A 24,233-nucleotide genomic window follows, 5' to 3' on the forward strand; every position below is an offset into this window, starting at 1 on the left:
TTATTGTTACAATTATCACTGCAGAGTTTTAATTTACCGGCTCTAATGTTTCTCGGGTTTATGTTAGAATACAGTTCAGAAATGTTTTTCGTATACTTTTGCTGTAATCCATTAACATTTCTGTACAGGTGATAAACGTTTTGCTTTCCTGGATGACACTCATCATCTTCATGCTCTCTACAAAACGAAAGTAGCTCATCATTTGAACTTGTTGCAACCTGCAAAGAAAAAGCGGAAAAAGGCTGCTCAAGAAAGCAGAGCCACGGCAGAACTTGTAGTATCTACTGTTGAATTGCAACCAGTGTCAAAGCCAGAAGCAGAGACACAAGACACTGACATGGCAGTTCAACCGGAGGCCAATGGAATTGAGGATGACCAGCCACCTCCACCAGGGGAAGGTGATGTTCTAATTGGACCCCGTCAGGAGCATAGCCCTGAGCCAGAGATAAAGGTATTTGGTAGATCTCCTTTTTACTGCAGACATTAATTTCTATACTGCCAGTATAGTTCATGTGACAGGATGGCTTCATCAGTAATTTCCAAGTATTAGTTGTTGCTGCCCAACAGTATCTTCAGCAATCTGCCAATTAACTGCTTCTGTTGTGTTCTGATATGCAATTTCGCAATTTATATCAAGAAAAGTAACTTGACCATGGAAAGCATCCTTGGCGCATTCCGATGTAATTGTTGTTTCATTGAACAGTGTATAAAAGGTTGGTGACTTTTTACTTGATGTGGGTTTCCGGTAAAAATATTGTAATGGAAAGATAATGTGATGAAAAACTCGGTAGGTCTTTCGGAAATGCTGCTGCGTATTTCAAAAATTCTCTTATGGATAGATTTCTTTCCTCTTCTGGTTGCCATATTCTTATTTAAATATTAGTTTTCTGATATTTTGTTTAAGACTTTTTGTTCTTAGTTTGATTACTTTCTCTACAGTTACATCTAGTGTTAAATTTTGAGCTGCTCAGAACTGTAAATGGTCACATTGATAGCAAACTCATTGTATTAATGGTAGCAACTAGAAAATCTGAATTGTTAAAAAGTACTGGAAGGCCAGGGTGGAATACAAGTAACATAAGAAGTAAAAGTAACTAATTACCGTATAGTTGATGCTTCGAGTGATCTGTCGGGCGTATAAATAGGACTAAAACATAGCGCTCTCTCTCTCTCTCTGACACACACACACACACACACACACACACACACACACACACACACACACACACACACAATAACATTGTCTGGCTCTGCATCTCAACTGACCCGTCAGTCAGGCTGCAGTGCTGGAACAATTAAATATTAAATCTGACTGACCATTGTTCCAGTGACCTGAAACAATATCCAAATAAGGCCAAATATGGTGACATCATCTGGTTGCTGCAAGCTCCTGCAACCCCTAACAAGACAAGATTTTTTTTGTTTCTTTATCAGATTTTCACTTCTGCGCAGTGTGCTGAAACATGTCGCTTCAAGGTCTCTCCACAAGCACCATAAAATTGACAGTATGACTGACAAACAAATGAAAACATTTAATTATTGGCAAAATTGTTTAGTTGGATAGATAAAAAAAATCTACTCACCAACAAGCGGCACAACACATACGTAAAAGACGGTTACAATTGGCAAGCTTTCAGAGCCAGTGGCTCCTCCATCAGGCAGAAGGGTGGAAGGGGAGGCAAGAAGGGTGAAGGAAAAGGACCGGAGAGGTTGTAATCTTACCGTCCTACACATCACTATTAAAATTCTCTTCTTGTTGTTGGCCGTAGTTATTGCGTCTAGGGGTACATTCATGCGGCTGAAATTTTGATTTTGTAGGTTTTTGTTGGACTGAATAACTAATTGAATTCTTTATGTTTTTATGAATATCTTTTTGTTTTATCCCATTCTTCTATACCACACTGTCTTGTCAATTTTCATAAAACCATCAAATACATTGTAGTAGACAAAATTCAAAAAAATGTGCGCTTCCATCAGAGGTGTGCCAATTACTCCTTACATTCTGTGGTACTCACAATATTCCAAACAGTTTACAAAGCAACAGGGTTTACATACTTTCTTGACAAAAGAAGAACCTTTACTAAGCCACATCATTATTTTATAAATGAATTCAGAAATAAATTTAATAATTAGCATTAGATTGTGCGATTATTAATATGAATTTTAAATATACCAGATTTTTCGTATTTTTAAAATAAGAGTAATTTTAACTGTACGTACAGAGTACTAACAAATTAAATTCTTCTTATACAATTTTAGTCTGAAGTATAATACATTGTATGCAAAATCAAATAAAATTCTTTCAGTGAAACAGCTGAGAATGTTTACTTATACTAGATTTGGGATTAAGCCTGGTATCAGCTACTTCCGTAAAAAAAAAGGTTAGATCCCATTACAAGGTCCAGGAAAAGGGGTAGATTTCCACATCATGAATGGGTTAATAAGAGTGAATAGCTAAGTGTGTTGTACGTAACAGAGGTGGGGGAGGAGGGTGAAAAATAGCCAGGAAAGACAGCGAATGATTTAGAAAACTAAAACGATAATTTTGTGGTATGGATGAATGGGCATAGGCAGAGGGAGTATACTGGCAACTCACATTACCCTGTTGTAGAGCATGCTCTGCAACATGACATTCGTGACCTCAATGGCTGTTTCATCACATATACTTTCTGAATTCTTCTCCCAGACATCAGTTTCTCAGAACTCCGCGGATGGGGACTAGCACTAAAACACGTCCTTGGTTCTCACCACCCACCTGGCCTTAATGTATGTTAATTTCATCTGTCTCAGCACTACTTCTCTGTAACTACTCTTTGCTTCATCCTGTTATAGTTTTCTACATCTTTCATTACTCTTTCCTGGCTATTTTTCACCCCCCCCCTCCCACCTCTGTTACGTGCGGTGCACTTAGCTTTTCTTTCTCATTAACTCATGCATGATGTTTAAGCAGTAATCACTGTCTGCATATTACCCTGTCTTCCACCTTTAAGCTCCCAGATTTTCAAATCTCATCTGTTGAGTCCCCAACAATCAGTCTTTCCTTCTCATCTTGTACAGTAAATCTCACCTGACCCCTGTTGTGAGTGACTTTCTGAAATCTACCTCTATTCCTGGACGTCGTCAGTCATTTTCCTTCACCCCTCTTACTTCCCCTTTGACCTGTCTGCCTGAAGGAGGAGCCACTGGCTCTGAAAGCTTGTCAATTTTGTAATTACAGGATAGCAACGAAAGCTGGTTCCGGTGTCACCACTACCATGTTGCCGATCTCTATGCAAACATTGTATGTTACTACACAACTGCCTGCTTCTGTATAGTTGTATTGCATTACGACCTTGACTACAGTTTCTGTTTCTTGAAGGATGTCACCAAAACGATGACGTTCACAAAGTGACAATCCATTGCACCATGGAGTGCCGTTAAATAGTCAGGCTTTGAAATTGCTAAAAATTATGTGTGAGTTTTACGAGCAAGGATTAGAGTTAGTTTTTGTTCATGGGCATGCGTAAATTCTTGCTGATAATGTAAGCATACCTCAAACTCCAGGACGCGGCCAAAGAACTGTTGTGAGGAAAACGATGCTACTTCCAGACTTGCAAGATACTAAAGCAAACTGTGTGGAATAAAGCCCCAGTGGAGAAAGCAGTGTATTTTGAAAGTACTACTGGAAAGAAAGAAAAAAGTGCCCTGTCCAGTTACAGATCTTGATTCATTCTAAACTGGTGCAATTCATCAGCACATTTACAGATATTATAGCAGGGGAGAATACCCCACATATCGAAGTTGCAGATCTTGATTCATTGTAAACTGGTGCAATTCGTCAGCACATTTACAGATATTATAGCAGGGGAGAATACCCCACATATCAAAGTTGCAGATCTTGATTCATTCTAAACTGGTGCAATTCATCAGCACATTTGCAGATAATATAGCAGGGGAGAATACCCCACATAACAAAGTTGCTAAATTCCTTAAATGATTGTAAACTTTTCTCAGTGGGAAAAACGTCACTTTAAATGGTGTTAAAAAGTATGGACTTCTACTGGCCGAAAAAGCTCATGTCGTCGTGGCTTTTCAATTATATGGTTAGATGAACCCTTTGTCAGTGCTGTAGAAGCAGTGGATTAATGCTGTACAGATGATACTATGAATAGCAGCAGCTGTCAGCCAACAGGAAGATGATTCTGATTACTTGAGGCCCATGTAGGTTCTTCAAATGGTTTTGTGCCTGAAAGACTTTTAGTTTTTCATTCGAGAAAAACCTGCAACAATCATGAGGATTTGGACCACCCATGATTTCTGCAGTAGTTTAAAAATTTGTTGCTCCAGTTTAGTGTTCCAACAGTATTTGTAATGTATACTGCACCTTACCATTCTGTGATATTAGACAAAACTCCAATAGCTAGTGACCGCAAAGAAACTATGGCGCTGTAGTCGCAGGTGAGAGGCATCACAGCAGACATAAGTGTGACAAAGTTGCTGTTATATCCACTTGCAAAACAAAATAAACCTGTAATGCATTAGGTGAAATTTCAAGGGAACAGTTCATACTGTATTGGGCTACTACCTTATCAATGCCATTTAACCCAACTGAATAGCTTTAGTGTGATGCCAGGGCTTACATTAAGAGAAGTGGAAAGGCTGCTACGTGAAGGTCTTGCTGTAGATATATGGAGGAAGAAAGTAGACCATGTTGGTAAGCTTGTTACATAGGCACTGACTATAGACAGAATTATAAACAAGAATGAACAATTAATATTTCTCATGATCATGATTATAACGGTGATGACAACGGTTTTGATACCAATTCCGTTGATAGAGGAGGAGAACTGGATGGAATTGTGCCATTGACATCATAAATTGGTGAGTGTAAATGTTTACAAAATTAATTCTTTCTCTTTGGATCCAAGAGGCTGTGCATCTGTTTCTTTATTTTGTTCTGCATTTGTGGATGGCGTGTTCTTTGGTTTGCTTAGTTTTACATTAATATTCGACGTGCAGATTTTAGGGTAACAATTTGAGAGTGATTTCTCATAGATGTTGTCTTTAACTGCGGTTGGTGTTTGTGCCCCAGTTTCATATACATACTATCAAACACTTTTTATCTGTTACTGTTCTCTCCATTGTTAGAAAAATGTTCTTTGTTGGACTTGCATATACATTATCGTGCAGCAGCTTATATACATGTTGATCGTAGCTTACATTCACAAAACGTGCTTCGGAGCTGTCATTTGAAGGGGTGTGATGGATGCTACTGCAACCTCGCAATGATGGATGCTACTGCAACCTTGCAATCACAGCATAGCCAACTACTCTTAAGCTGTCAAGTGATGTTTCAGCAGCCCTGGTGTACATGTTTGATTTGAAGATTACCGAAGTTAGACATTTTCATATATTACAATGTGTTACTGTAGTCTTGTATACGCAATCAAGCAGATGAATAGCCATTCAAATGCAAAGTACAGCTCATCAGTGGATCTTGTTAACTGGAAAGTTAGTTTGCCAATAGTGCGCTCCCTCCGATTATTTTCGGTACTGCTGTAGGAGGCAGTGAAAAAGTCTGAGGCCAGCCAGAGGATTTTGACGAGGCAGTCATTTGACAAAACTAGAGGTGGTCAGTGGATTTGGAGCTAACGATTGTTTTGCTCTGAATGGATATTCCGATAGTTTCATAGTAGGCAGTGAGGAAATACACTCCTGGAAATTTAAATAAGAACACCGTGAATTCATTGTCCCAGGAAGGGGAAACTTTATTGACACATTCCTGGGGTCAGATACATCACATGATCACACTGACAGAACCACAGGCACATAGACACAGGCAACAGAGCATGCACAATGTCGGCACTAGTACAGTGTATATCCACCTTTCGCAGCAATGCAGGCTGCTATTCTCCCATGGAGACGATCGTAGAGATGCTGGATGTAGTCCTGTGGAACGGCTTGCCATGCCATTTCCACCTGGCGCCTCAGTTGGACCAGCGTTCGTGCTGGAAGTGCAGACCGCGTGAGACGACGCTTCATCCAGTCCCAAACATGCTCAATGGGGGACAGATCCGGAGATCTTGCTGGCCAGGGAGGTTGACTTACACCTTCTAGAGCACATTGGGTGGCACGGGATACATGCGGACGTGCATTGTCCTGTTGGAACAGCAAGTTCCCTTGCCGGTCTAGGAATGGTAGAACGATGGTTTCGATGACGGTTTGGATGTACTGTGCACTATTCAGTGTCCCCTCGACGATCACAATAGGTGTACGGCCAGTGTAGGAGGTCGCTCCCCACACCATGATGCCGGGTGTTGGCCCTGTGTGCCTCGGTCGTATGCAGTCCTGATTGTGGCGCTCACCTGCACGGCGCCAAACACGCATACGACCATCATTGGCACCAAGGCAGAAGCGACTCTCATCGCTGAAGACGACACGTCTCCATTCGTCCCTCCATTCACGCCTGTCGCGACACCACTGGAGGTGGGCTGCACGATGTTGGGGCGTGAGCGGAAGATGGCCTAACGGTGTGAGGGACCGTAGCCCAGCTTCATGGAGACGGTTGCGAATGGTCCTCGCTGATACCCCAGGAGCAACAGTGTCTCTAATTTGCTGGGAAGTGGCGGTGTGGTCCCCTACGGCACTGCGTAGGATCCTACGGTCTTGGCGTGCATCCGTGCGTCGCTGCGGTCCGGTCCCAGGTCGATGGGCACGTGCACCTTCCGCCGACCACTGGCGACAACATCGATGTACTGTGGAGGCCTCACGCCCCCCGTGTTGAGCAATTCGGCAGTACGTCCACCCGGCCTCCCGCATGCCCACTATACGCCCTCGCTCAAAGTCCGTCAACTGCACATACGGTTCACGTCCATGCTGTCGCGGCATGCTACCAGTGTTGAAGACTGCGATGGAGCTCCGTATGCCATGGCAAACTGGCTGACACTGACGACGGCGGTGCACAAATGCTGCGCAGCTAGCGCCATTCGACGGCCAACACCGCGGTTCCTGGTGTGTCCGCTGTGCCGTGCGTGTGATCATTGCTTGTACAGCCCTCTCGCAGTGTCCGGAGCAAGTATGGTGGGTCTGACACACCGGTGTCAATGTGTGTTTTTTTTTTTTTTTTTTTTTTTTTTCCCATTTCCAGGAGTGTAGATCATATGCTCATTCGATGAGAAAGAGCATGTGGACTTCAACGCGGCGTGTCGTGGTACTCTTTGGTTGCTACATTTAGAATCATTTTCTCTGAGAATACTGTTTTACTGCTAACAGGTAAATAAATTATATTGTGTGTTAGTAGTGTGTTGTGGTGGCTTAGTAGGTTAGTGCCAGGCTATGAATCCAAGTATTTGGTTGTTCAATTCAGTGTAAGCCTGAGGATTGTTTTTTCTGCTACATATCACCTCCTCCATTTCTGGTATGATTTAGGGATGAAGACAGCTCTCTCTCTCTCTCTCTCTCTCTCTCTCTCTCTCTCTCTCTCCTCTTTATGACAAGACAAAGTTCAGGCATGTAGTAATTGCTACGGGAAGTGGAAACCAAACACACCTTCTGTTTATCGTGTGCTGTGGAAGTGAAAATTATTTATTAGTCGCTTTGAGTTTAATGTTAGTGAAATGTTTTCTATTTACGCGACCGGCAGAGCCAGTAATTTTCTTCTTGTTACATAGATAAACATGTATTCCATTGTTTTTGATTTACTTTTCCTGCTTTCCACATAAAGACAAACAATATTTTCATTACTTTATTTCCAGTGGTGACCTTCAAAATTTTCGTACCCTGCAAACAAGTTCATTATTTCAAAATACAAAACCCACTTATATCCTTCTAAATCCAAGGCAAGTTTTATACATTACCCACTATTATAAATTTTGGTGTTTTATTTCTATGAATTCAAAATATAGCAGTATATTTTAGACAATGTTCTTCTTCTCCACACACAACTTTATTTATTTATTTATTTGTTTTGTACCTAAATTTGAAAAACTTGCATTCGAAACAGAAGGCAGACAGCACGATCCACGTATTTGTATTTCCTGTTCTTCCAGCCCTGATGAAGACTCTTGACTGAAATGGCTGAAACTTCTACCTCTCAAGAATCTGCTCCATGACCAACACAGTCAGCCAACAATTATACAGAAAGATACACCTAGAATACATTATCATATGTGTGTATTTGCCTTTAAGCATTTGTTCTTATTTTTGAAATAGATACAACTAGAAACAACAAAAGTGCTCTCTTATTTTATGTGTAATATGAAAATCAGTAACATTATGAAATGATGATGGTGGTGATCTCATCACAGTGGAAGAAATGGTGGACAACAAGGCCAAAAGTTAATTTGAAAGCATTAATAAAGATAGCATCCAAAGTGAGATTCATGGGAGAGCTCTCAGAAGCATTCGAAATCAAGAAGATTGAGACAAGGAGATAGCGTGTCACCCATTTGATTTAACTCAGTTTTAAATAAAATAGTCAGAAAATGGTATAAAGGGATCACTGGGATAAAGATGGGAAGACACAAGAAAACAATTGTCAACATAAATAAAAGAAAAACAGGCAAAGAAGCTATAGACACACTGTACATGAAATCTCAGCCAGAACAGGATTACAAATATCGTATGAGAAAAATAAGGTAAATGGACACAAAATCCATGGACAGGCACCCACTGGAAACTATACTATGGAAAGATAACATAAGTAGAAAATATCAGATACCTAGGAGTGATTACGCAGAACATAGGACTGAGCGTGACATCCAGTGAATAAAGGATCACAGAACCACAGAAAGTACAGAGATTTACACGGAACCACTGCAACATAAGAACCACCCTCCATCACTGTCAAATTAAGAGAATTTTATGCAGTAGTCCTAGCTGAGGCCTGGCATATGTTGGAAACAACAGCAATCAAGGGAAATATGAAAATAAAGTTAGGATAATGATAGGAAAATACTGGGAAAGTCTATGGGGCAGTTCAGAAGTAGGGTCCTGGATGGAGAGACTGGCAGAAGAACTGGAACAACAACCACCACAGCCACCGCCACCACGACCACCTGTAAGAGGGAACCACATGGATTTTTTTTGCAGTTATTGACGATGAAAAGCTGTGATCTCTTAGAGAATTCTGTCCTTCATTAGTCTGCAAAAGACAGCTGTAATACTGCCATATTATCTGATGGTGTGTGACCTTTGTTACCACTGAAAACACAGCATATTGCGTGAGGGGATGATATGAACAGAAAGGTTTGTGTTTAACAAGAAGTGATAACGGAATGAAGTAATGAATGCTATAGCATTGTTACCACTCAACAGAATACAAGATGCTGATAAAATCGTAATTTACGAACTGGAATTAGACCTATCTCTCCCATTATTCATTACTCACTCCCAGGCAATTGTGAAACAGTAAATATGTAATGAATATAATAGATTTTGAAAGATGTAGGTTGCAGTAGGTACTGGGAGATGAAGAAGCTTGCACAGGATAGAATAGCATGGAAAGCTGCATCAAACCAGTCTTAGGACTGAAGACCACAACAACAACAACTACAACAACATAATAGAGGGAAACATTCCACATGGGAAAATACATCTAAAAACAAAGATGATGTGACTTACCAAACGAAAGCGCTGGCAGGTTGATAGACACACAAACAAACACAAGCATACACAAAAAATTCAAGCTTTCGCAACCAACGGTTGCTTCATCAGCAAAGAGGGAAGGAGAGGGAAAGACGAAAGGATGTGGGTTTTAAGGGATAGGGTAAGGAGTCATTCCAATCCTGGGAGCGGAAATACTTACCTTAAGGGGAAGAAAGGACAGGTATACGCGCGCCCACGCACACGCCCACACATATCCATCCGCACATACAGACACAAGCAGACATTTGTAGAGGCAAAGAGTTTGCCTTTACAAATGTCTTCTTGTGACTGTGTATGTGTGGATGGGTGTGTGTATGTGTGTACGCGCGCGCGCGTGCGATCCTGCGCGCGCGCTCCTGTCCTTTCTTCACCCCTAAGGTAAGTCTTTCCGCTCCCGGGATTGGAATGACTCCTTACCCTCTCCTTTAAAACCCACATCCTTTTGTCTATCCCTCTCCTTCCCTCTTTCCTGATGAAGCAACCGTTGGTTGCGAAAGCTTGAATTTTGTGTGTGTGTTTGTGTGTCTATCAACCTGCCAGTGCTTTCGTTTGGTAAGTCACATCATCTTTGTTTTTAGATATAAATATGTAATGATACGCACAAAAATTGAATTAATCCTGTGATTTGAGAATTTAGGGATTGCATGTAGAAAGAACAGTGCTTAAAGAAAGGGCTACATACATACAAAATGTTTGCTATGATACTTTGGTGCATCTACCATCCTTATCAAATTTGTTAATGACTATCTGTTATTTCAGTAATTGATTATTTTTTGTCTATAAGAAATTGGGAAGTTTTGAAGGTTTCTGTAGTCCACGTAATTTAATATTTATGATGACTGCATCAATGCATCTTTTTCTGTTGAGAGATGTGCGTAGCATTTTATGATGTCAGTTTTGGTCAACAGCAATTCTTTTACACTGAGTTATTCAAAGTTACATCTTCAAATCCAGTATTACATGTCCATCAGTAATACAAGTAGTAGAAGCCAGATGAATATGGAGTGGTAGCAAGTTTTGTCAGGGATCTTTCTTATTTATACTGCAAATGGCAATCAGCTGTAGAGGGAATGAAACAAGCCAATTTAAAAAACTGATTGTTTTATCTGTAATATATGATGCTTTTTGATAGTACAGCAGTTAAAAATCTGCTCAGGGTTCCCTACCTCTTTAAAATCTGCCTATGTGAGAAAAGGTTTATAACTCCATGCGTATTTGATGTGGAATACCAAATATGAAAATGCTTTTGCTATATCTACACTTGCCAAAAGAGTTCGCAGAAGTATTTCTGTGTATTTAGGATTTAAATATGATGGATACACATTCCTTGCTGACAGGTTTGTGTTTTATAACACACTTGGTAAAAAGTCAAACAGTGGAAAATCCAGGATGGGTTGTAACAATATTATGCTACTCACCATATAGCAGAGATGCTGAGACGCAGATAAGCACAACAAAAAGACTGTCACTGGTAGCAGTGGATGGGAATGACGTTGTGTAGACCATTAATGTAAGAGTTGCATCTAATGTGACTGTATTTTTGTTAAGAAAATAGTTTTCAGTGGAAGTGGTTATGAGATTTTTATCACACTGTTTTGGCCATAATTGTGCTTGTATAAGATTTGTATCTAAAATTATTTTGTACGTGTGTGTGTGTGTGTGTGTGTGTGTGTGTGTGTGTGTGTGTGTGTGTGAGAGAGAGAGAGAGAGAGAGAGAGAGAGAGAGAGAGAGAGAGAGAGAGAGGATCATAAATCACCAAATAGAACAGGCATTGATCAGAAAACTGGCATGTAGAAAAGATCAGTTGATGGTTGGGCTTTAGGCCCTGAAAATGCTATCAGATATACAATATGGTGTGTCTGATTTTGTTTGAGATAAGTTAATTTCACACTGTATTCAATGTTTGCCGTTCCAGGATGAAGCTCATCCAGAATCAATGATAGAAAATGGAGAGCAACATCCAGCTGATGAAAAACAGCCGTATTTACAATCCCCAGTTGCAAGCGAAGAGAATGAAAGCCAGCAGCAAAATGACGAAGAGAGGCAAAGGGAGGAGGAAGAAGAAGAGGAGGAGGAGGAGCAGCAGCAGCTGCTGCTGCTGCGACAGCAACAACAAGAAGAAAAAGAACAAAAGGACGACGATGAGGAGGAGGGAGAGGAGAGGAAGGAACAAGAAGAGGAGGAGGAGGAGGAAGAAATCGTGAAGGAAGTTGAAGAAGAAAGAAACAATGATTCAGAAATGGATAATGAAAATACAGAAAGTCAGAAACACAGTGAAAGGAGTAGTCGTGAAGTCAGTCCTACGACTGACAGTGAAAAGGAGGGACAACCAAGAATCAACAAGCCAGGTGAGAAGATACTTTTCACAAAGTTAGATGCAACTACCAGCTTAACTACTATTGTGTTTAACAGGTGAGTGCAGTAACTGTGAAGATCAGTAAGATCATAAACAAGTTCTTTTTTGTAACTCTTTCATTGAAGAATTTCTTTATTATCCAAGATTTTGAGGATTGTAATTTCAGCAGATGCCTCTTGTTTCCTGTCATGTTTCTTCACCAGCCAGTAATGGTCTCCATAGCACATTTGTTGAAGCTATTACTGGTAATCACAAGCATAAATTACTGATCACCATTCGCATTTTGTAATATTTCTGAAATGGAATGCTACTCACATAAAATTATTAATGAAAGAAGGAAAGAAACAAAGAAACTGTCTCTCCTGGAACTTACTTATTTTTTATCATGTAGCCTCTTTGTACAGAGATAAAATTGAAATATGAGAACAATAATTCTTTGCTTTCATTGTTGCTTAGCAGATTACTCTGGGAATGTCAGACACTGATATTGTTAGTTCACACAGAGAAATAACAAAACAAAAAAAGTTTGCATTTTGCTTTATTTTGAGTGCACAGATTATCAAAGTTCCATACATGCATTAATATCCTACACTAAATAAGTTTGACTTTGGAATCTGTTTTCACCGTATTTTTCAAATAATTATGCCTCCTGTCATGACAGCTAATTACATATGGGGGAGCTTGACAGAAAAGTGTGTAAATTAATGAGGTGAGGTGATGAATACAAAAACTAAACTCTCTTCAGTTCTGTAGAGAGGAAGACGATTGAATGCCCAAAGAATAAAAAGTATACCTTTGTCTTGCTGTAGGTCACAGAGTACATCTTTAAATTATATTGTAATATAATAAACTTGCTACGTTGGAGGTGTAGAAACGAAACAGGTTTACGACATTGCCCCCAACATAGGTTAAAATTAGACAGGATCATTTCAACCTACTTTCAAATTAAATTTTCATAAATTGACATTATGAACATTACCATAAGAGTGAGTCAACTGGTTAGTTGAACTGACAGATTAAGTGAAAATATTATGAAAAGGAAAGTTGCTACTGACCATATAGCGGAGATGCTGAGTCACAGATAGGCACAACAAAAAGACTGTTACAAATAAAGCTTTTGGCCAGTAAGGCGTTCGTCAAAATTATACAACACACACACACACACACACACACACACACACACACACACACACACACACACGTTTGAGTGTGTGTGTGTGTGTGTGTGTGTGAGAGAGAGAGAGAGAGAGAGAGAGAGAGAGAGAGAGATCGATTTTTAATGAAGGCCTTACTGGCCGAAAGCTTAATTTGTGGCAGTCTTTTTTTTTCCGTGCCTATCTGTGACTCAGCATTCCTGCTACATAGCGAGTAGCACTTTTCCTTTTCATAATGTTGTTACATTCCATCCAGGATTTTCCACTGTTAGATTAAGTGAAAATTTACACACACATTTTACAGACTGACACGCAGGTTTCGAAACAAAACTTCGCACATATGCAAATAAATTACATTAATACCTATAACAAAAGAAAATGGATGTAAGATAAAAGTATTTAAGTTGAAAGATATCACTATTGCTAGGGACTGCAAAATGTAGCATCTATTTTTTGCAAATTTTGCATCTGTTTTTGTCGAAATTTGCATTTATAATTTTTGTTTGTAAATGATTAGATGCTCAAATTTAAAATGTTGTCTTGGTACATTAGTGGAGAGAAGCAAAGCCATAGTTCTTTGATTGGGACGCTGTTTGTTTGGGACACCGTTTGGTTTTGCAAGAATGTCCAACAGCTTTTTTCCCTGAATTGACCATTGTTTTCTTCGTTTGACTGTACGCAAGTTTTTAACAATTGATCTATGGAAAGGAGTACAGTTTTTCTGCCATTGACTTGGATGCATTTCTGATATAGGATGTTTCTAGACATTATTTGCCTTTTCCCACCAAATTTGAAATTTACAAAATCTACAGAATAATGAGTTCCACCTTCGTGGGCCTTTCATAGCTGTGAGATCCATGCTTGGCAATGTCACGGATAGAACTGAAAAGACTCTTAGCAGAGATGTAGAAGCAATAATAACTCTATTTTAACATTTGGGAAAGAATTTCAACGCATTCGAGAAACATGATAGGTTTTCTTTTCCAGTCGCTAAGGTGCATAGCACAGACACTATACTTGTATAGTGGCAGTTGATTTGTGATTGTGAACAAACAAGAATTTTGACTGCCAGAGTGATATGGAGAAAGAAGCACCGCCTCCCTCTTGGAGGGCAGTAGCTTAGACTCGTTCTCTGCAAAAGCAGAACTGACACAAGGATCACTGATCTCTTCTGGTGTTATAAGGGTCATATTATAAATTCTTGATGGGCCAGGGTTATACTGGGGCTGCTGAAACATGTCACTCTCCAAGCACCATGGAGTTGGTAATATAACTAACAAACAAGTGAGGAATGCAAGGTGCCGCATCTTCTGAACCAATAACAGCACTGAACAAAAGCTGGTTCTGGTGTTGTCACTACCAGTTGCCAGCTTCCGTGTAAACGACGTATGTTAGTGCGTGAACGCCTGCTGTTGTGTTGTGTTACTGCCTCGACTATAGTTTTAGTTTGTTAAAAAATGTCTCCAAAATGATGTCGTTCACCAAGGACAATCTGTTGCACCATGGAGTGCCATTAAAAAGTCTGATCTTGGAATTGATACGGAGGACGCGTGAGTTTTACGAACAAGAAAAAAGAATTTGTTTCTGTTCATGGACATGTCGATTCCTGCCAATAAAGTTTTAGAGCGTACCTTGAAAACTTCAGGAATCAGTGTAAGAACAATTATAAGGAAAGGCGTGCTACTTCACGACTTACAAGACAGTGAAGTAAACAGTGTGGAAGAAAGCTCCTGTGGGAGAAACAGTGTGGTTTTAAGTACTTCGGGGGGGGGGGGGGGGGGGGGGGGAAAAGCCTCATCGTGTTACAGATATTGATTCTTTACAATCCGATGCAATTCGTCAGCACATATAAGGATACTATAAAAGGAAAGAATACCCTCACAATAGTGAAGTTGCTAATTTCTTTAAAAGAAAGTGAACTTGTCTCGGGGGGGGGGGGGGGGGGGGGCGGCCTTAAGAGGATACTAAAAAGTATGGGCTTCATTTTAAAAAGTTAGATGGACGAAAAAAGCTCATGACGTTGCAGCTTTGTACCATTTTCTTATACAAAATTGTGGGAAAGTACATACACTCAGGCCAATGCTGGAGAATCAGTTGAGAAATGCAGGACAAATGATACTCCAAAAAGCAGCAGTCATCAGCCAACAGGAATGGGATTCCAATTGTGGTTCATGCAGGATCTTCAAATGGCTTTGTACCTGAAGGACTTCTAGTATTCTGATAAAAAAAACTGGTGACTATCATGAAGGTATGGACCACCCACAGTTTCTACAATGGTTTAAAAATTTGTTGCTCCAGTTCAGTGTTTGTGATGGACAATGCACCATACCATTCCGTGATTTTAGATAAAACTCCCACCACTAGTGACTGTAAAGAAACTATGGTGCAGTGTTTGCAGGCGACACACATTGTTGCGGACATGAGCATGACAAAGCTGTTATTGTACCTGCTCGTAAAAGAAAGCAAGCCTGTGAACCTAAATACATTGTAGATGAAATTAAAAGCGAATAGGTTCACTTGGTAATTAGGCTGCTGCCTTATCACTGCCAAACCAATTGAGTTGGTTTGGAGTAAAGTCAAGGCGTATATTAGAAGTAACAACAAGACTTCTACTATAACAGAAGCGGAAAGACTGCTGCGTGAAGGTCTTGCTACTGTAAATGCTACCTCATGGAGGAAAAAAGTAGATCATGTTGCTAAACTCATAAGAGAAGCACAGACTATAGATGGCATTATAAATGAAAACAAACAGTTAATGATTTATGGTGGTGGTGGTGGTGACAATGACGACGACGATGATGAAGAAAAGTCAATGGTTTTGGTGCCGATTCCGATGATAGTGAAGGAGAACTGGATGGAATTGCGCTATTGACATCGTAAATTGGTGAGTGTAAATGTGTACAGAATTAATTCTTTCTCTCTGCAATCAGGTAGGCTATGCATGTTTTGCTTTATTTCTTTCTATGAGTGTGGATAGTGTGTTCTTTGGTATGCTTAGGTTTACATTATTATACGACGTTTTACATGCAGCTACTACGGTAACAATTTGGAACAACTTTCCATAGATTTATCATTAACTTGGGTGTTTTTATTTCCTTGTTTCATATACTATCAAACACCTAGTCTCCGTCATCATTCTCTCCATTGTTAGAAAAACGTATTTTGTTGCACTTGCGTATAAACGTTGATTGTAGCTTACATTTATGAAACATACTTCGGAATTGTGGGCGTGTGTGGTGGCAGCTATTGCAATCCTCGCAATTGCAGTATACCCAACCACACGAGAGCTGTCAAGTGACATGTTTCACCGGCACGGTTATAGTCACTTGTCATTAAATAAAATAAAATAAAAAATAAAAAATCTGCCACCTTGTTTGCCACATTAAAATTTGATAATTTCGGTTTTTTGCATTTTGAGGCAGAATTTGCATGTGTTTTGCATTTATTGCAAAATGTGCATTTTACCAGCCCCTATTACTTTTTTCAGTACATTAAATCATCAGTTTCGGTAGTTCTGTTAAGAATTATTGTTGTTTGAGTTAAAATATTTTGCATAAACTTGTATAAAGTTATTTTTAGTGTAGAATAGAGTTTGTTAGTAGTGAGATTAAAAAAATATAAAATAAAAAACATCTATGGCAATATAAGGGGAGGTCAGAAACAGTCTTGTAAGGATATTGCAGGGTAGGTTGTGCAGAGAAATAAAAGTTAAGGGAAACATTCGATATGTTTCACCATTTATGAGTCGATTAGCATTGGAGTTAGCCAGTCATGCTGATGCGCACGTAAATTCAAGTGGCCTGCCAGATACAATTAATAATGGCTGTTCTCGTGGCATAGATGGTGATGCAAGAGACCAATCAGCCTTTGGCTCAGTTTCAATCCTTACTATCATCCCATGTCTTGGATAAAACATGACTAGCCTAAAGGTGCATTTCGTACTGCTGATGTTAGTATTCAATGGATATGTTTTGACAAAATATTTCACAGTAAGCTGGCAGAGTATTTTTTATTTGTTAATGTCATATGGAGGTTTGCTGCCTGGAAAACACAGTTCAAAACATTTCCAGCCGCTTCGTTTTAGGTATGTGTCACTTGCTCACCTCTTGCAGTAATTTTCTGTCTAATTTATAATGACTGGGTAAATGTAGCATCTGTATAAACAGCCAACACATAGCACTTTTGCTCACATTGTTGGACTTTTAACTGCTTTTGTGACACAGTGGAAATGCATGTACAAGTTACATGGCAGGTGATTCAAAAAGCCATTTAAGAGTGTTTACGAGTGCATGGCCAGGTGTGTACTTCCAGAGAATCTTCAATCCACAAAGGTCTCATGGCAAAGTAAATCATCCAAATAAGGTAAGTTTCATTCACTTTAAATTGGCAATAAAATTAACATATGTATGCCTGTCTGATGTGAAATGTAATGAGCACTTGTAAAGTAAACATCAGTCACCAACACGCATTTGTTGATAGAAATGTTCCATACCTAATGCAAGCATAATGAGCTACACAATCGCCTAACAAAATTTGGACATAGCAAATAAAAATGAATAGAAATCATCAATGAAATAAAACTAAATTTATAGCCAGACCTGTTGGCATGTATAGCATTCTTTGTGGCTTGGAAGACACAAGCTAATTATTTTGGTGCCTGTTTGCAAGTTGGACCTGGACAATCATGCCTTTTTTAGTGGTAATGCTAGTGGCCCTTCACAGACAAACTCTTTACTGAGTTTATCAAAAAATTCAGAGAATAAATACCAGACGCAATCACATCCAATTGGGACAAGATAACTTACCATTGACAAATAGACCATAATTGCAGTTGATTAGCATTGCACACAACTAATGATTACAAATTATGGAAGTACCTTACCTCCCCACCTCCTAAGTCTACACTAAAAGTTACCACAGAAAAAAAGTCACATGGAGTGAGATCTGGTGATTGGGGAGACCATTTCATGAAACAGCTGTCCCCTTCTGTCCAACTAAATAACGTGAGGTTCCTAATTACAATCCTTATGCTAATATGAGAAAGCAAAACATGTTACTTACTAACACACACACACACACACACACACACACACACACACACACACACACACACACACACACACACACACACACACACACAGTAAAGTAAACACCAAATCACATACATTCATGTGAGAAAATTATATACATCTGTATGATGTGACTCATGTCCTATGCATTTGTTTATATATACAGGGTGTACCTAGTGTCCAGGAACACTTTCAATTATTTATTGGACAAGAACAAAACGCTCTACAAATATCATACATATGTCATTTTGAAGAGTAACCCTGAAAGGGTCTTTTTTTTTTTTAAAAAAAAAAAAAACCACAACAGCTTAGTTTTGTAATTTGCCGATAGTCAGTGCTAGTCACAAACACGGCAAGTTCAGGTGCGGAGCGAGCTTTCTGTGTGTTGGAGTTTAACAAAAACAAGTGTGCTACAGCTGTTCAACGGATGTTTAGAACCAAGTATGGTAAGAAGCCACCAACAAGGGAGGCCATTTACCATGAGCAGAACAAATTTATTATGATGGGTTGCTTGTGCTCGACAAAGAGAAGCGGACGTCCAAGTGTGAGTGCAGTGAATGTGGAGCACGTATATGAGAGATTCATAGAGTCCAAACAAATCGGTGCAATGTGCATCCCGTGAACTTGAAATGGCTCCAATGACAGTGTGGGCAGTCCTTTGACAGAAGCTGTCTATGAAACCATTCAAATTGGAGCTACTGGGTACCTGGACATGGAGCGGCCACATTGATGAATCGCCCATGTTACAGAAGGGGACAAACAGCTGTTTCATGAAATGGCCTCCCCAATCACCAGATTTCACTCTGTGTGACTTTTTTCTGTGGAGACACATTGAAAATCTGGTATATGTACTGCCTCTACCACAAGATGTAGCAGAGCTCCAGGAGAGAATATGGGAAGCAACTGCCACAGTCGATGATGCCGTGCTGGGACGGGTATGGCAAGAATTCGATTACCATATTGACATCTGCCAGGTCACTCATGGTTTGCATATCGAATGTTTGTAAAATATATATTTCAGAGTTTCTCTTCAAAATGCAATATGTATGACATCTGTACAATGTTTAGTTCTTGTGCAGTGAAAGTGTTCCTGGACTTTATGTACACCCTGTAGAATGGTTTGCTGTTATAAGGTTCAGTAATTCTCCAGCATAACACCTGGTTTACCTCTCTGGAGACAGTAGGTCGAGGGTGGAGTAGGATGCTCAGCTAAAAGGTTCATTCTCTCTTTAACAGTGGATTACACTAGGGCGTACCCAGCCAGCAGATCAGCTCAGTCTTGGTCATCAGTGTGACATTCCAGCTACTTTCTCTTCAGTGGTGCTTATCATGTCCTTGAAAGAGCAAGGGTTTAAGGTGGTGTGACATGTGGAGCTTGGATTTGCATCGCACCATCTGCATGTGTACCTGCAGACAGAACAGGCCATGGCCGTCATCTGAAGCTAGCAAATTTATCTTAAAGATATGGCCCTCTACTCGTAAAACAAAAATCCAGCAGAGAAGCTGATCATGGTGCTCTTCCCTGCAAGGAAGTCAGTGCCAGTTGTGCAATCAGTCGCGAGGCTATCGACAATGAGGAAGTTGTGAAACGTTACCTGTGCATCCAGCTGCACTTCAAGGTGGCTTGCAGCCTAACAGCATTACCACTTGTACCTAGGGCACTGAGGATTCTGCCTGCTTTAACAGGCAATGTCGGCACCTCTTTGACCAATTTTAACCACCTTGTTTAAGACAAATTTCCAAATGCAGAGTATCAATTCTGTCGCTCTGTAAAAGGATAGACGTACCAGTTTCCAGTTATTTTAGAGCTCTGAAATTTTGTGGTGCATTGATTGCATCCCCCCTGCCCCCGATCATCTTGGCCATTGTTGCATTCCTCTACTCATTGTTCCAAAACTTTGGAAACACACACTTTCATGTCTTGCAGATGTTCTTGGAGGATCTTCCTGAATTTAGTATTATTTTCTTTACATTGTTGTCTAATGTAATGAAATGTTTCAGGCTGTTTGAATGGATTTCACAATTAAATCCAGTGTTTCATCCCTGTCTGCAGAGGATGTTTTCAAGGGGGATCATAGCTTCTTCAGTGTCAAATTCACACCCTCACTCACTAGCGGTGTGAATCGGACACTAAAAGAAGTTACAATTTTTGTGAAAATGTCCTCTACAGATGGGGGACACAAAGGTGGGTTCAAATGTGAAATCCATTTGACCATGGAATAATAGCCCAGGACATTTTATGAGGTGTTACATTTCTGGCTGTGAATGTAAACATTTTACAATTACTTTGTTGTGGAGTCTGCTGGACAATTTGTTATTTATTATTTCTTTGTTTTATTTGTAATCCAGTTAGAAATTTCTACACATATTGAGGAAATTTGCTCCTCAAGCTTCCCTCCAATATGTCTGTCTATCTTGCCTGAAATATCAGCCATTTGGTGAGATAAAGTTTCAAGAGTTCGGCTGATTTTCCCCTGCTCACTAGCCAAGTGATTCTGCTCAGCTGTGACTTGATCAGGTTCTTTAATTTTTGATTCTATCGCACTAACCTTTCCAGTGACAGAATCTACGAAGTTAATCATTTTTGCAATGCACAGGTTATACTAGTCTGTTTTTGGCTCATACAAGTAATGAAGCCTACAATCAACTCTTTAATTTTGCTAACCTGTCAGTCATTTCTTGCTCTGCAATCTGTACACTTGCGCGTCCTGGTGTAATTTCAGGTTTGTAAGTTGATGAACCGACATCATGTCTGACCTGGACCCATTATGACTACGTGAATCCGTTGCATATTTGTCAGTTAACAAAATTAATTGAAATTAACCAGTTTCTACTATTTAATGTACAATCATGAGAAACCTGGTCCTAAGCACTGGTTGGGTGCAACAGTGGCTGATCAATTTACAAAAACAGTTTTGTAGGACTATGGACAGTAATGTAATTTATACACTGCATGCTCTAAATAACCTTTCTAACACAAAGGAGGTTGCAAATTTCGACAGGTAATAAAATTCTGCACACTAAACATCAATGCAACTATAAGAAGATTTCTGCTGTCACAACTCAATGGAGAATTTGCCTCTGTGAAGTTTAAGATAAAGTTGAGAATTATTTCACCTTGCGTACTGAATCCAGGCAAGTTGACTTTTGGATTTTGGTTTTTCTGGTGAAATATTTGTGCTGATCTTCATCCAGCTCTGCCTAGTTCATGTAACAAAATGGATTGTAGTCAGATTAAAATTGATAGTTGAGACTGCACGTGTTGGAGTTGGTTTCCTCCAATCAGAACACTCAGCGACACATCTAAAATGTTAGCTGCGGCCAAACTGCCACAACAATTGGTCAGTTCAATTCCAGTTCTTCGTCCAGCTTTCTTCCTTGATGTGTTTGGATTCGTATTTCATTTCATGCGTATTTTGTCACACATGGGAACACCACACAAACTTTGCACCCCCCCCCCCCCCCCCCACACACACACACAATGCTATCGAAATACACACATTTCACACAACAAAAACCACTCAAGATGTGGTTCAACATCACAAATACTGTTGTTATAATTACAGAGATTGGTTTTCATTAGAAAGCCTTGTACGATGTTACGTGCAACTGAATGATTGTTAGAAGAAGAATTGATCATTGCAACTTGACCCCAAAATCATAGTAACAGCCACCTCGTGCAGCATAGTGGCATAGCACAGTTGTTAGCCTTCAAACCTGACTTGTAAAAGGACATAGGTTCAAATCTCTTCAAACACAGCAAATTTATTTTATTTCTAAATCTAGTCAAAAGATTTTGATTATTATTTTTATTCAGTTAATTGGTTTAATGGTATTTTTTAATTCTAGTACTTTGCTGAATCATTTTCATAATCATATTGGCTTTTTTATTTGCTCATATTTTTCTCCCATCATGCTGTTTTCATTTGGGATGTGCCTGTTTTTCCTATAATCCGCAACAAAGGGTCAACCATTTGTTAGTATCAGCGCATGTCCCCAGTTTGAGGATAGTTTCAAGTAATCAATGATAGTGAGAAATTAAAGTTTGCTTTTAGCAATGAAACTGACATTTTCTGCTTTTGAGTTTGCTTGCAGAGTTTAGCTTCATTCGCCGTGATCAAAGTAATTGTGATTTCAGTTGACTTCCATTGTCTCATATACATTGTACATCATGAGGCTGTGGTTAAATTAGGACATGAGTTGTAAGTTCAGGACTACAAAATGTGTCATCTGTGGTAGTTCAGCCATGGGTAACTTAATATCAGCTGCCAATAGAGCATCTCACATTTCTCTCATACCTCCCAGTGGCTGCTTCAAATATTGCTCTATGCTACGCATTAACAGCAGCCATCTGTGTTTGTGTGCCGTCTGTATTTGTGTGCCGTCTGTAATGGAGCAATCGCTGGCAACTGACGTGGCAACACTGTAACGACAAATGACATGAGTTGACTGTCAAGTAATTTTAATCAGATTACAGTTACTTGTCCAACAATAAAATATGTTTACTGCAAGCAACTAAAATTACAGTAACAGCCAACTGTTGATTGTAGGTCTGTTGGAGGTATTTCTTCCAATTGCCCGTGCCACTTCTAACATGAAAAAAATTTTTTTAATTAAGGAAAGGAAGAAAACATGTCTCCTGAATATTTACTTATTACTTACCCTGTATCCTCTTTGCATGTAGAGAAATTTGATACTCAAGAACAATCATTCTTTGCTTCTGTTGCTTTGTAGCAGATTGCTCTGGGAATCTAATGGAAGAGAAATTTTGTGTGCCTTGTGCTTCATTTTGAGCTTGTAAATTATTAGAGTCCTGGATATGGGCTCATACACAATACTACATAAGTGGTATTGTTCAGATAATTGTGCCTCTTGCAGTGGTGCTTAATTACATAGAGCAGAGCTTGACAGAAAAGCAGGCAATTCATAGAATGACTAATGCAAAAAGTGAACTCTGGCATTGTTTTAATCTCACTAGAGAGGAAGACATCAAACACCCAAAGAGTGAAAGATATTCTCTTGGCATCAATTGCAGATTACAACATTTTTAAATTATATCAAAATAAAATGAACTTGCTAAGCTGGAGGCATAAAAATGAAACTTAGGTAACACATGGCCCAGTACTTTTTCAATTAACTCATAACTGAGCAAGAGATGTAATAATATAGTAGCTAAAATAATATCAAATCAAAGGTATTCAGTATTTTGTCATTTTATCATTATCCCTAGGATCCCTGTTTTTGAATAACCAGATGTTTTAGGTCTTTGAGCAAGCATCATACACATCCAGTTTTTGGTAGCTCTTGTAAGCAAACCATGCAGTGCCATTGTAGTTGTAGTGTAAATATTGTTGAATATTGCCTGTACTGTTCTATTTGAATGTAACAAAATCTCAGTAAGGGTCCGTGGGTGAAATGCCGGGAAACGTCTTAAGCGAAAATGATTTTTGACGCCATAGCTGCTGGTTCTGTAAGAGGTGACATGGAAGATGCATTTATGCAAATGAATTCCAAACCCTATAAAAAGAAATAAATGCACTCTTATAATAGATATTTAATTAATCATGCAGTAACATACAAATTGTGTTTTGGCTATGCAGAAATTAATTGTATTTAAAAATGACAGTAAAGTGCTTGTTGCTTCAGTCTGCACTGATATTTAACTACAGAGTTTTCTATGTCATTGCCTACAGTAAGTTATAAGGCATTTCAAAGTTTCATGCAAACACATACCTACAAATCAGATTGTGTCCAGGACATAAATATTTTGAGAGACCTTGCTCTGATTCACATTCCACCTCTGATTTAACTTCACCATTATAGACTCCTATGTTTAGATCTGTGATGTAATGTCATCAACAACCGAAACAGTCCTGGAAGTGGACGGTGCCAAGTTTGTCTCAGACTTCCTGCATTGTCGTCATCAAGCTCAGTAACGCCAACCTTTAATCCTCCACAATCTTTATCTAGTCACTCAAGCACTCTGCAGAAACATTTCCCTGAAGTTTCAAAAAGACTGATAAACTCTC

General features: G+C 39.4%; 1 protein-coding gene across 3 annotated transcripts in view; it reads left to right on the forward strand.

The window, feature by feature from the left end:
* LOC126284710 (splicing factor, suppressor of white-apricot homolog) overlaps positions 1-24,233 on the forward strand; it is a 151,936-nt gene that overhangs the window by 56,698 nt on the left and 71,005 nt on the right. For all 3 annotated transcript variants that reach the window (XM_049983840.1, XM_049983842.1, XM_049983841.1), the window contains exons 8-9: positions 129-451; positions 11,541-11,973. In XM_049983840.1, coding sequence (XP_049839797.1) covers positions 129-451; positions 11,541-11,973 — 756 coding nt within the window. The remainder of the gene's footprint in view (positions 1-128; positions 452-11,540; positions 11,974-24,233) is intronic.

Source organism: Schistocerca gregaria, chromosome 8 (assembly GCF_023897955.1).
Source record: "Schistocerca gregaria isolate iqSchGreg1 chromosome 8, iqSchGreg1.2, whole genome shotgun sequence".
Classification (NCBI taxonomy): Eukaryota; Metazoa; Arthropoda; class Insecta; order Orthoptera; family Acrididae; genus Schistocerca; species Schistocerca gregaria.